Genomic DNA, 12,363 nt, shown 5'->3' with positions numbered 1-12,363 from the left:
CATTTAAATGACGGCACACATGAACAAATTTCAGTCATTGTGTTTGATTTTAAAAAAGCACTAAGTGAAGACTCTGTGCAATTTTCTATACATTGTTTCATCAGTCATATTCTTCAGTTAGACAGATATTGTGATGTATATACTGCACTGTACTGTACAATACTGCAGAATAGCTTAAAGTTTATTGCGGGCAACGTTTATCCTATTGTATGGTGAGTCACTGTGATTCCCACCCTTGTCATTGAGTGGCAAGAAAAAAAACAAAAATTCAGGTCATTATGCATGTGATATTACATTAATTAAGGGGATCCTCTCGTGCTGATCACAGAAATTGAGGAGACAAAGCAGAAGCCATAAACAAAGCGGACATTTAAAACAAGTCGAAGGTGTATATCCACTGTAGAATCCTTAAAGACTAGTTCATACAGCCGCAGAGCCTCCGTGGTGTTGATTGGCTGGTATGTGAGTGCTGGTGCTCATTTTGACCTATAGAGTTTAATGGTTGTTGAAACCCAGTGCCTGTGAGTAGTCCAGGAAGTGCAAAGTCATCTAACCTGTGTATGTGTGAGAGTGCGCTGTTGAAGGCTATGTGGGCCTTGGTAACCCTTATGTTTACACTGTCAGTCACGGGAGACGGGATATAAACAGGAGTGTTGTGTCACTTTTTTGTCATTTTGAATGTGCGTCTTTAAGTCTGTGTACATGAATGGTAATCGTCCCTTCAGGATACTGTAACTCGGCCGACAGACGGGGCTAAATTTGAAACGCTGAAAAACAACAATGAGAATAAGATTAATAACTCCCCTGATACAATCTACTACAAAGACAGGGCACGTTGCCAGGAGTTGGCAGCCATGTAGAGAATGTATGGAGTTAAACCCTCCTCTATTTTAGAAGACCTTCATATGCATTAGCACATGCACGTTTAGCTCTGTACGGAGGTATGTGGACATCAGAGGGCTGACAATGACATAGTGGGGTTCATTCTCACAATGTGATATGATCCAGTTTGAAAAATCTGCTGGTGCTAAACTACTCACATTTTGTCATTATAACAACAAAACAGCAGGCCTGGTTCGATCCAAATGTAACACAGATTTTAAATGAGGGATGGGAATCACAGAGTAAATCACGATATGATACGATTCACAATACGTTGCCCAGAATTACAATCATATCACGATACTGTGATACTGCAGTAATAAATACATCGCTAGACACTTATTTGACGAGATATCACGATATATCCGTCTAACTAAAGAATGCAAAATAACTCCAAAAAGGTAAAGTGCAGGAATTATGTATTTATTCACTGCATTGTGGTGTCAGTTTCACAGAATTTGACATGAACTGAGAGGAAACAATAGAGTCTTAGTGCTTTTTATCTCACGCTGACTGAAACTTGTCCACGTGTGCCATCATTCCAGTGTAAAATAGTCATAAACTGGCAAAAGGCCAAACTGCCAGGACGCAGTTTTGGAGCCAAAATGTTTAAAGGAAGGATACGACGATAGCAAAACAAAATCTGTATAAATTCATCCATGGAAATTCAGTTTACAGAAGTTTACACCACAAGGAGTCATGAAGTTGGGACTTTGAATCGAATTGTCAGGGGTTTCTGCAGGTATTAATTAAAAATATCCATAACTGGCACCAGTGTATCGATAATTGTATTGCAAGAGAAAGCCATACGATATATTTCCGTAACAAGATTTGGCGTTTATGTTTGTTTCTCGTATTGATCGGAGTCTCTTCATCACTCCGCACAGATCTGATGTTTTCATCTGTCGCAGTTTTTCATCTCTTCATTGGGAGCTTCAGTGGATATTTAAGACACAAGCTCCCATTCCATCAGCTAATGTTTCTGCCAAGTTACTAACTGTAAATTTACTAACTGTAAATTGGCTGATACACTCCTCTGGAATATTGGGCAAACTAAGTCGTGGAAACTTAAGTTGTTCGGAGTTGTTTTACATGTTTATACTTACTCCATAAGTCCTTGCGGGACAACGTGAAGGACAAACGGAGAGAGTCACACACATTGGAGAAACTGAGGAATATGATGAGACATTGAAAGGTACACTGATGGTGAGAGAGACGGCGAGAGGTGTGGGAAGTGTAATGAGGAATATTGGATCACACCGGTACTAAATTTAGCCCAGAGTAGTGTTTCAGTGGCGGAGAGAGAGAGAGAAGTAAAGAAAGGAAGGAGAGTAGGGGGGAATGAAGGAAGGAGGTAAAGCAGTACAAGTGATTAGTGCAGAGTCGAGTTTCACTGGTCAGGAGGGGAAAACAGGAAGGAGAGGTAGAAAGAGGTAATGGAGGGAGAGCGTGGGAAGGATGGATTTCTGACAACATAACTCTGTGGCGGCCATGTTGGAGGTCCTCCTGTCCTGGGCTGCATAGTAGTGAACAGCTGATGATTGCATTTCCAAACATACAGCTTAGGTGTCTCAACCAGATCAAGTGGAGATGTTCAATTTATCTGCTCTTGGAGATTGTCACCACTTCCATCATCGAGGCTCGTTAACAGTAATATGGTCAGCTGAGCAACACTTGGTTGTTGTAAAGACACCCGGTTTTGTCTTAGCTAATATTTCTATAAGACAGTATTTGTGTATTACTTTGGCACAATTTATTTTTGATTTAATGTTGATTAAACAACATATTTAATCGTCTTTATTATTCTCAAAGTAAATACCAAACGATCATCGTGTGCATCCAGATTGTTGCGTGTGTTTTGTTCCTTTTAGTTGCGTTGCTTATGTTGGGGCTGATAAGTCAGACTTTTTGACTTTCTGAGTCTAAAGATGAATCCATGCAGTGTGGTTACTTAAGGTGTTATGTTGACAGTATATCATGTATCTGTCTGGGATGGTAAGGTGATAGTTGTCGCTGCATTTGTGTGTGAAGCCCTTGCAGACAAGAGCTTTCAGGACAGGTCAGGAATTATGTACGAAGAGAAAATCCTCCCTTTTATACGGAAGCAAGAAAAAAAGTCCGACCTAAATAGTTTTCTTTCCTCACTGAAGAGCATGTAAAATGTTATTGCCGGGATGATCCTTCCAAGTTCCAAAAAAAAGTTTTGCCAGATGGTAAAAAAGTGTTTTACATTTATCATTTATCTTAAAAGTTACTTTTTTATCTGTGAAAACAGATTGAAAGGAAGTTTTGTCAGGTGTTGTTGTAATACTCATGTCCTCCACAAGAGGCAGAAGTGCACCACTAACCCTTGTTCTAAATAGGTCTCAATGCATTCCAGGTGAGTTTTACTTTCTACATGCACTCTGAACAAACGCTGTATATATATTATGTGTTTATATACTGTCACATCTCTTGTCGTGGTGCACGTACGCTTGTTGTGGCCACAATGAGTATTACAAAAACAAACACTTAGAAAATGATCCTGACAAAAAGAAAAGGTAAATTATCCTGCCAGAACTATTTTCACCTGTTTTTAAGATGAAGAAAAAAACAAAGATCCAGGCAAAACTTTTTTTTTCACCTGGTAAAAACTTTTTTCAACCCGTTCTTAAGTCAGATTTTTACAGGTTTAATTAATTTATTTTAGAAATAAACACATTTTCCAAGTCTTGTGTCTCACCTAAGTATACTGTTGCACGGATCAACAGAACAACATGTCGTGTGATACATTTTACTTGAAAGAAATGAGCACCGCCTACCAAATAAAGACATCCGTGGCTTCTATTGTTCAAGTCTGTGTTGTGTGTTGGCATTCAGTTACAGCACATTGTGTATTATGCTGCTCAAGTTTCACTGTGCATTGACTGGCATCTCTGCTCACACAGTATCACCAGCACCTTATATATGTGTGTGTGTGTCTGTGTGTGTCTGTGTGTGTGTGCGTGTGTGTGTGTGTGTGTGCATGTATGTCTAAATCCACCCTCCATCAATCTGTCTGTCCATGAACCTGCTAAATTAGAAGCTGTTGAAAGGACACTACTGGGACATCGTTAATGTCGGCCCCAGAAACAACTTACCAGTTTGTCAGTTGTATTCCTGGAGTTCTGTTGTCTGCTCGTTAATATATGAGCCCAAGGCGAATATTTGTGGTACAGTGCTGGAATATTAGGTAAGACTTCATAAACAAAGTTTTCTGACTCATGATCCTGAGTAGTGGAGTCTACTTTTATCGGTTTACTTTCAGATTTGAAACTTTGAGTTTGGTGACCTCCGGTGGCCCTACATAGTATTGTTTCATGTTACTATAACACTTTTTAAAGTTAGTTTTAAAACCACCATACTGCACTATTTTATTAAAAGGAAAAACATCAGTTCGCAGTAATCATTCCATCAAACCAAACGCAATACAAATAGAAATACTTTATTAAATACTTGGCATATATACAGACGCACATTTTCTTCTTCTCTTTTGCCTTTCCTAAAAGTTGTAATAAAGATGTTTTTTTTTTCTGTAACTTCTGGTCCTGAAGTGTGTGTAAATGTTTTTCCAGTCTACATCAACAAAGTGTGCACAGCATCTATCAGTTGCAAGAGTGAACCTGATGCAGAGCCAACCTGAGAATCTAGAAAGTTTAAGTCCATAAACCATTTAGGTCCGTGTACTTTTTCATACCTGCACACTGTAATTAATTTGGAAAAGAAAAGAGGAAATATAGTGGAGGGGATATAAAAAAAAAGAAGGTGTCTATGTAGTGAGGTTTTTGTTGGAAGTGTGTGAGAAATGCAAGAGAGCATCTCCTCATGATAGAGATATTTGTGTTTGTGTGTGAGGGAGCGACAGAGATGAGAATTAATCTCTTCCCCAGATGTCCCAGGCAGTTTTAATGGAGTCTGTCCAGAGGTGATAAATCTAGAGGCAGAGCCCATGTTTCCGCTTCCATTAGCTGTTTGGGTCCACACGTGGTCCTGTCTATTTTTAAAATGGACTCTTCTCTGCCTCTGTGCCAAAGGGAGAGTACTACCACACTCCACATTCTCACTTGCTCAGGGACTACCTGTACATGTTTATGTCTGATGAATGAATGCTGGATATCCACATGATCTGCTGCCTTCTGTACTGATTGATTAATGGATTGATTGACAGCTCTATGGGGAGTACCAAGAAAACCAAGGAGGCTCCGGCAGACGGGAGGCCGCACGCCTGCTGACAGAGAGACAGATCAAGAAACATGGCAACCACCCCCGCAGCCATGGGAGGACACGGCATGGACACGGCCGCCGTAGCCACGGTCAAAACGGATACCACAGTCGACATCAGCACGCCTGTCACAGCAGACACAGGAACAGGCATCAGTCCAGCCTGGAGGCTGAGGCTGCTGATGAGCAAACCGATGAACCCGACCTCACATCGTCTATGAAGAATAAGCGTTCCTTCTCCAAGTGTCGAGGTGAGAAATCCAGAGGAAAGACGAAACAGGCAGAAAATGAATAGATGCTTTATTACTGCTGTTCTGTGAGCGTTTGGTGTGTTTGGTTTTGTCAGACTGCATAGCACGAGTCCAGAGATTCCTTGTAACCAGGTTGGGAGAAGATTGGATCTTCCTTGTTATGTTGGGCATCACGATGGCGCTGGTCAGCTGGACAATGGACTATGCCAGTGCAAAGAGCCTTGAAGGTAACACTACAGTACCCACAATGCATTCCAGAAGCAATTAGAGGAAAGGCATGTTCTTCTATGCCAGTTAATTTCCTTCTCTTCCTTCCCTACATTGACCCATTTCTCCTCACTTCCTTCCTTTTACACTCGTACTATTCATCCTTCTCTCTTCTTTATAATCCCTCATTCCTTTGGTTTTACTTTTCTCCTCTTTCTTCCACCTCTCGTCTTTTTCTTTCCCTCCTTCAGCCTATAAATGGATTCATGGGGAACTGAAGGGGAACATCCCTCTGCAGTTCCTGGCCTGGGTTTCATATCCCCTGATGTTCATCCTGTTCTCCTCCCTCTTCTGTCACCTGGTCGCTCCTCAAGCTATCGGTCTGTACCCCTTTTCTTCTTCATTCCTGAGTTCTCATGTCTCTCTGTTCTCATCTGCCGGTAGTTTCTTGTAGAATGTAGGGAAGGTTTTCACTACGACCATAAATGCATCAATTAACCAAATGTATTGATATCTTCATCTAGGCCAATCAGTGACTAAAGATGCCATAACCCTGCAGAGTCTAAGCCCTGCAGGGTGCATGATCACCTACCTTGGCTTCACTCAAATACAAACTGTACATTGTCTCATACCATCTTCACATCAGGTGATTACTTCTAAGCTATTTTCCTCAACCTCTGTGCCACCTTTTGTCTCAGGTTCTGGTATCCCGGAGTTGAAGACCATCCTGAGAGGTGTGGTGCTAAAGGAATATTTAACTCTCAAGGCCTTTGTTGCTAAAGTCCTTGGTCTGACTCTTGCCCTGGGTAGTGGGATGCCTGTAGGCAAAGAGGTGGGTGAATAAAACTGGACCATTAATTCACCAATCACTCCCTGCATTTGCTGCTTTATAACATCATGTAATTTGTTTTGTGCTCATCTCCTCCACTCAGGGCCCGTTTGTTCACATTGCCAGTATCTGTGCTGCAGTTCTCAGCAGGTTCATGTCCTTCTTCTCAGGAGTTTATCAGGTAAGCTGATGTCAGGAAACATTTTCAGTTACATTCAACATCAAGCGTGATTATAAAAAAATGTAAACTGCATGAGATACTCCTCATCTATATGTTGTTTTTTTTCTATTGTGTCAATCCTGCCTCCTCTTCCTCCTCTCTGGATCAGTAGAATCCATACTGTTATACAGACATCCTGACAGTGGGCTGTGCTGTTGGGGTGGGCTGCTGCTTTGGTACTCCACTTGGAGGTACACAGCTTTTTGTCTTTCCTGATCTAAGATAGCCATGTCTCTGCATTAGAGATTTGTACATTTCACCTGTCAAATTCACATGTTCACTTGTAGGAAATTAATCACCATTTGACATCTGTGCACACATGAAACTGAAATTTGGAGGCCATTTAACTTCAGGTTGTTTTCATGTGCTTTACTTTAGATGTGAATCAGTGCATTGTTCTCATTTCCTGCCTCTTTGATTACTGATTCTTGATCCTGTTTTTTTTCTCCACCAGGTGTGCTCTTCAGTATAGAGGTAACATCGACGTACTTTGCTGTGAGAAACTACTGGAGAGGATACTTCGCTGCCACATTTAGTGCCTTCATATTCAGAGTGTTCTCTGTGTTCAACAAAGACGCAGGTACTGACTGGAGATAAAGTATTTATCAAGATAGTGACGTTTAAATGACACATTTTGTTTTTGTGTGCGAGATACAGATCATGTCATTTTCTCTTTATCAAAACATGCACCAGAGGGCGCCCTTACTTCAAAAACCGTCGCCAAGACACTGTCACGTCTTTTTTAGTGACACTGACTTAATGTATGTTTTGTAGGCACATCACGTGTTTTCCACTAGATGGTGTCCTCCTCCACTGTGCAGCTGTGTAGCAGCAGGGTATTTTAATGACTGACTCATGTTACCAGTGTCTTATACGAATATTTAATTGAGTTCAAGACAAACCAGGAAATATCTTTTCTCATTTCACTGTGCCATCACTCTCCCATGACCTTGGACAGCAACGCAAAATACAGTGATGATGTACACCCCAAAAAATCCTACAACAGCTGCTGCTGTAAAGAAAATCACCTGTTTGTTATAAGACTGAAATTCTAAAAGGTTTATTATACGTATCCTGCATTTAGATCACCAAAATCTAAATGTATCAATGTCATCTCTTTGCCTTTTCTTCACCAGTAACCATCACTGCTCTGTTCAGGACAAACTTTCGCATGGATTTCCCTTTTGACCTGCAGGAGCTGCCAGCATTTGCTATCATTGGGTGAGCAACTGGAGAAATGAGACATACTGTATATGTCAGCGTTTTTGTGCGTGTGTGTGTGTGTGCACGTGTGCACCGTGTATATTCAAACTTACTAATGGACAAGATGGAAAATGTTAATACGGCAAACTTTATGCAAATGTAACATTTGAAACAGCGAGGATCCAATTATTATCTCACCATTTACCTCAGGGGAAGAAAGAGAGAGACGCAGAACACAGGTGGATTCCTTCGTGATGATGCAGTTTAACACCGGTGTCACCAGCCTTTTGTTCTGGCGTTTAAAACGTTTTAAAGATATCCAGTAAAACGTTGGCCCCTCCTATCTGACATTTCTGCTGTGCTTATTTTATGCACTGTGCTACTTAGCTAGCATCCTTTTTACGTACCTTATTTATCAAACAGCGACATCTCTCGACTCGGACAGTTCTGAGTGAACTTTTTTTCTGTGGCCCAACAGGTAAAGTAGGTCTCCAAACAAATATTAAAGCGTTAAAATTAATAAGATATGAACACATCAAACATGTGTTTTTAGATGAATTAGATGGACACACTTTGTAATACAGCATGAAAAAAGATAATTAAATTGTATTCAAGTTTAAGTGTGTGATGCAGTGATTTTCTAGCCAGATGTTATTGTAAAAAACACTGATTGGTTCCATATCTTCACTGTACAAGTTTCATACAACTCCCTGCATGTTAGTGCGACCAGCAAGGTTTTTACTCATGATTTTGGTATTTTTATAGGATGCAGTTTTTCTAGATATATAGTATGTTAAATGATATTTTCAGTTCCCTTTGTATATTTGTTTCAGATGACTTAACTCGGCTAACATGACGGTTATGTGTTTTTTTTCAGGATCTCCTGTGGGTTCCTCGGGGCGTTCTTTGTCTATCTCAACAGACAGGTGGTTCTGTTCATGAGACGGCCCAACGCCATGACCCGCTTCCTAACTAGACAGTAGGTCCATGTGTGTCCATATGTAGAAGTATGTACATCTTCTCATTATGTTTTGTCCTTGTTCCTTGTGCTTTGGTTGATTTGTTCAGGGTTTTGATTATTAGAGAGAATTACTAATGTTTGATCATAAATTAGTTTTTTCTGCTTCCTCTCCCAGCCGGCTGATCTTCCCGGCAGTGGTAACGCTGGTCATCGCCACCTTGACCTTCCCACCAGGGTTTGGACAGTTCATGGCAGGAGAGGTCAGAGTTCATACCTTGTTATCCTTCCTGTCTCTTATGTAAACAAAGGAGAATCCAGGGCATGTTAATGTGTTTAGACCAGCATGCAACGTTGACAGCTACAGAGAGCTGATGAACAAAATGCCACCCCACAAAAGCAAACAGCGGTAGCTAATTTACATGTTTCAAAACACAAGTAGAGACAGATATTTATGTAAAAGTACACCTGCTTCAGAACAACACAGAGCAAAGCTGTGGGCTTCAATATTTATCTACACGCTACCATGTATCATAGGCAGAAAGCAAAACGCAAAAGGCCAGCCGTCTCTTAGATCTTTGGTCTCTTTAGATTCCTTTGGATACATCATCTCAGACCAGTAGATGTGAAAAAAATAAGCCTACTTTGTTCCTGTTACTGATGCTGCATCACAGGATTGCTGGTTATTGAAGTCAAATTTTTTTCAAACTGTGACCTCTCGGAGCCACAGGGAGCGACCAACATGAACATTTTCCTCCTTTGAGGGACAAACGGCAACAAACTTTGATCTGGTGTAAGTGTGCTGGGAGAAATTCACTCGAGTGTGCAAGAAGCTCAAAAATAATTGATGTTGTTCAAATCTCCAAATCCAAATTTTTCTCACCACCATCACGAAAAATCAAACCCCAAAATCAGAACTCAATCATTCACTTTGTTATTATTATATGTATTTGTTAGTTAAAAGTATTAGAATTTAAAATACTATAACATCTATACTGTACTTATTTATACATTTACTGTATTTGCTGTAAACTTATTGTGTTGTCACATTACACAAGAGTAAATATAATCATAACCTATATTTATATAGCACCTTTCTTAACATAGCTGCAAGGTGCTTGTACAGTAAAATGAAATACAATCCTGCACAGATAACTTAAATAAATTAAATTAACATAATACAAATGCACACCACCAACCACTAAAATGAAATTCACAAAACCAGTGAATCCAAAGCAATAAGCCTCAACAAACAAGTGGTTTCTGAGCTGGTCAACGTGAGAGCTTTTTAGAGTTTGGGGGCATTCATAGGAAAGGTCTTGATGACCTTGGGACAAGCAGTACAGCCATCAAGGACCTCAGGTTACGAACTGGCACATATGGGACCAGGAGCTCAGTGAGGTAGCTTGGTGATGGATCATGAAGAGCTTTAAAAGTTAAACATTGAACTTTAAAATTTATATTGTTAATGCTTTGTATTCCTCAGAAAAGAAACTCTCAGTCCTGGTGTGTGTTTATTGTTGTTTGCTCTATTAGCTCTGTTAGCCATAAGCTGTTAACTCTGTTACCTGTTAGCTCCCTAGGGACTCTGCTTTCCACCGTCTGCTAACAGCTAACTAGCTCTCCTCCTACCAATTTCAACTAAGTCCTTTCAGATTTTAATGTGTCATATTTTTCGCAGGTCTCGCTTTGAATAGCAGCAGCATTGTAGTCAGCACTCAGCTAGTTTAAAGCGCTAATTATATACATATTGGGACAAAACCTTCTTGTCCCAGAGGCGTCTCGGGGAAGATTAAGCACATTTTCTACCCTCCCAGCGACGACAGGGCGGCGTTAGTCCCGAGCCCTGATTTCTGCACAGTTTGCCCAAAGCCATATATTCTTCAGTGTTTGGCAAAGTAGAGCAGCAGGTTAGATAAAGTGGGACACTCACATGTTTCTGATAATTGAGATTAATATTTAGGATTTGAGCTGTAGCACCATCAGCCTCGCTCTCATGTCGGTGTCGATGTCTGAACGGAAGCTATATGCCTTGTAGCCCCTTGTGCTGCATGTACAAAGGGAGTTTTAAGCCACACATCAACAGCTCACCCACTCAGAGCTGAAAGCTAATCATGTGTTTCACAGATGCTCAGAATAGACCACTTAGTGTGAACCAGGTGTGTGCGCTATATGCTGTTGTAAGTGAATGCGTATCCGTCTGAGTGCATATGTCAGTCAGCAACACCTTAACATGTTTTTTTTTTGTGCCCTCGGTGCATGTCTTTCACACCCTCTTTGTTGAAATGTCTCACACCTTCATAACAAACTCACAGTATCGTTTAACACGGCAGAGGAGCAAAGTCATATCTACATTTAAATCATTTCAATTTAGAAAATATGTCTGTTACTTTTTCAACCCTGAAAAGTGTTCATATAGCTTTTGGGGAATGAAATCCTTCCATTCCGACTTGAGAGCGCAGCGCTGAGTGACGGAGGAATCAGCACAGCGAGAGGAGATTAAGTGCTACATGGGTTGTGAACCAGACGTGAACCCACAACTTCAAAAAGGCCCAGGAAAGCCTATTATTACATGCAGCTCCGTCGAGGCCAACAGCAGCCTTTCTCAGAACGTTTCCACTCGCACGCTGAACGCTTTAATTTCAGGGGCCTCAACCCCAGCTCAAGTAGGAAGTACAAAAGTAGAAAAATCGAAATGACGTGGGTGTTGTTTTTCCCCCGCGGTGGCGTTATGCAGATGCGGAAGGCGCTGCGATTTGTGCCTGTGAGCAGATACAGAGGCATCTATGCAAATGTGCAAAATGGTTGAAGTGAATTAGTCATTCATGAGTCATCTAAAGAGAATGAGTCATTGGACACGGCCACCCTTACCCATCTGCTTCCAGCTCTCTGGATGACTTCCTGTCTGTTTATCCCACTTGACTGTCTTCCTCCCTTCACATTTTTTGTCTCTCCTTTTCCCTTTCTTTTTTTCTTCTTCATCCATTTCCTCCTTACCTCTTTTCCTCCCTGTGTCAAACTTCATCCCTCCCTCTTTGGCTCCTTCCTTACCCTTCACTTCCTTTTGCAACCCACTTTCCCTCTTTCTCCCTGTCTCTCTCACTCTTGCTCCTTTGAAACCTTCTCCAACCCTTTCACATCCTCTTTAATCCCTTTTCCTCCCCATCCCTCACCCTTTTTGTCTCCAGTTTCCTTTACACACCTCCATCTTTCTCCTCTTTACTTCATCCCTCTTTATTTCTCTTCTAATTCCCCTTGATTACCTTCCCCCTTTTCCCTTCCCCTCTCTGACCATCTCTCTTCGATTCTCTCCACTCTTTCCTCCACTCTTGTTCCCCCTTTTGCCCTCACCCCTGCCTCCCCCTGTCCTCCCCCTCACCAGCTGATGCCCAGGGAGTGCATCAACTCTCTGTTTGACAACTTTACGTGGACAAAGATTTCTGGATCTCCTCTTCCAGTCGGTCTGGGTCGCTCCGCCGCCTGGCTGCACCCTGATGTTAGTGTCTTCATCATCCTGCTGCTCTTCTTCTTCATGAAGGTCTGTGGCTGCTGGGGAATGTGTGTGTATGTGTGT

General features: G+C 41.3%; 1 protein-coding gene across 1 annotated transcript in view; it reads left to right on the top strand.

Moving 5' to 3' along the window:
- Positions 1 to 12,363, top strand: part of LOC140993682 (chloride channel protein 1-like) — a 38,036-nt gene that overhangs the window by 1,226 nt on the left and 24,447 nt on the right. The window contains exons 2-12 of the mRNA XM_073463191.1: positions 5,069 to 5,372; positions 5,468 to 5,599; positions 5,831 to 5,959; positions 6,278 to 6,411; positions 6,512 to 6,589; positions 6,741 to 6,819; positions 7,083 to 7,208; positions 7,765 to 7,849; positions 8,709 to 8,810; positions 8,968 to 9,052; positions 12,172 to 12,327. Of these exons, the coding sequence (XP_073319292.1) occupies positions 5,069 to 5,372; positions 5,468 to 5,599; positions 5,831 to 5,959; positions 6,278 to 6,411; positions 6,512 to 6,589; positions 6,741 to 6,819; positions 7,083 to 7,208; positions 7,765 to 7,849; positions 8,709 to 8,810; positions 8,968 to 9,052; positions 12,172 to 12,327 (1,410 nt within the window). The remainder of the gene's footprint in view (positions 1 to 5,068; positions 5,373 to 5,467; positions 5,600 to 5,830; positions 5,960 to 6,277; positions 6,412 to 6,511; positions 6,590 to 6,740; positions 6,820 to 7,082; positions 7,209 to 7,764; positions 7,850 to 8,708; positions 8,811 to 8,967; positions 9,053 to 12,171; positions 12,328 to 12,363) is intronic.

The sequence above is a fragment of the Pagrus major genome, chromosome 3 (genome assembly GCF_040436345.1).
Source record: "Pagrus major chromosome 3, Pma_NU_1.0".
Classification (NCBI taxonomy): Eukaryota; Metazoa; Chordata; class Actinopteri; order Spariformes; family Sparidae; genus Pagrus; species Pagrus major.
The sequence above is the reverse complement of the archived record's forward strand: the minus strand, read 5'-3'. Positions and strand labels throughout refer to the sequence as shown.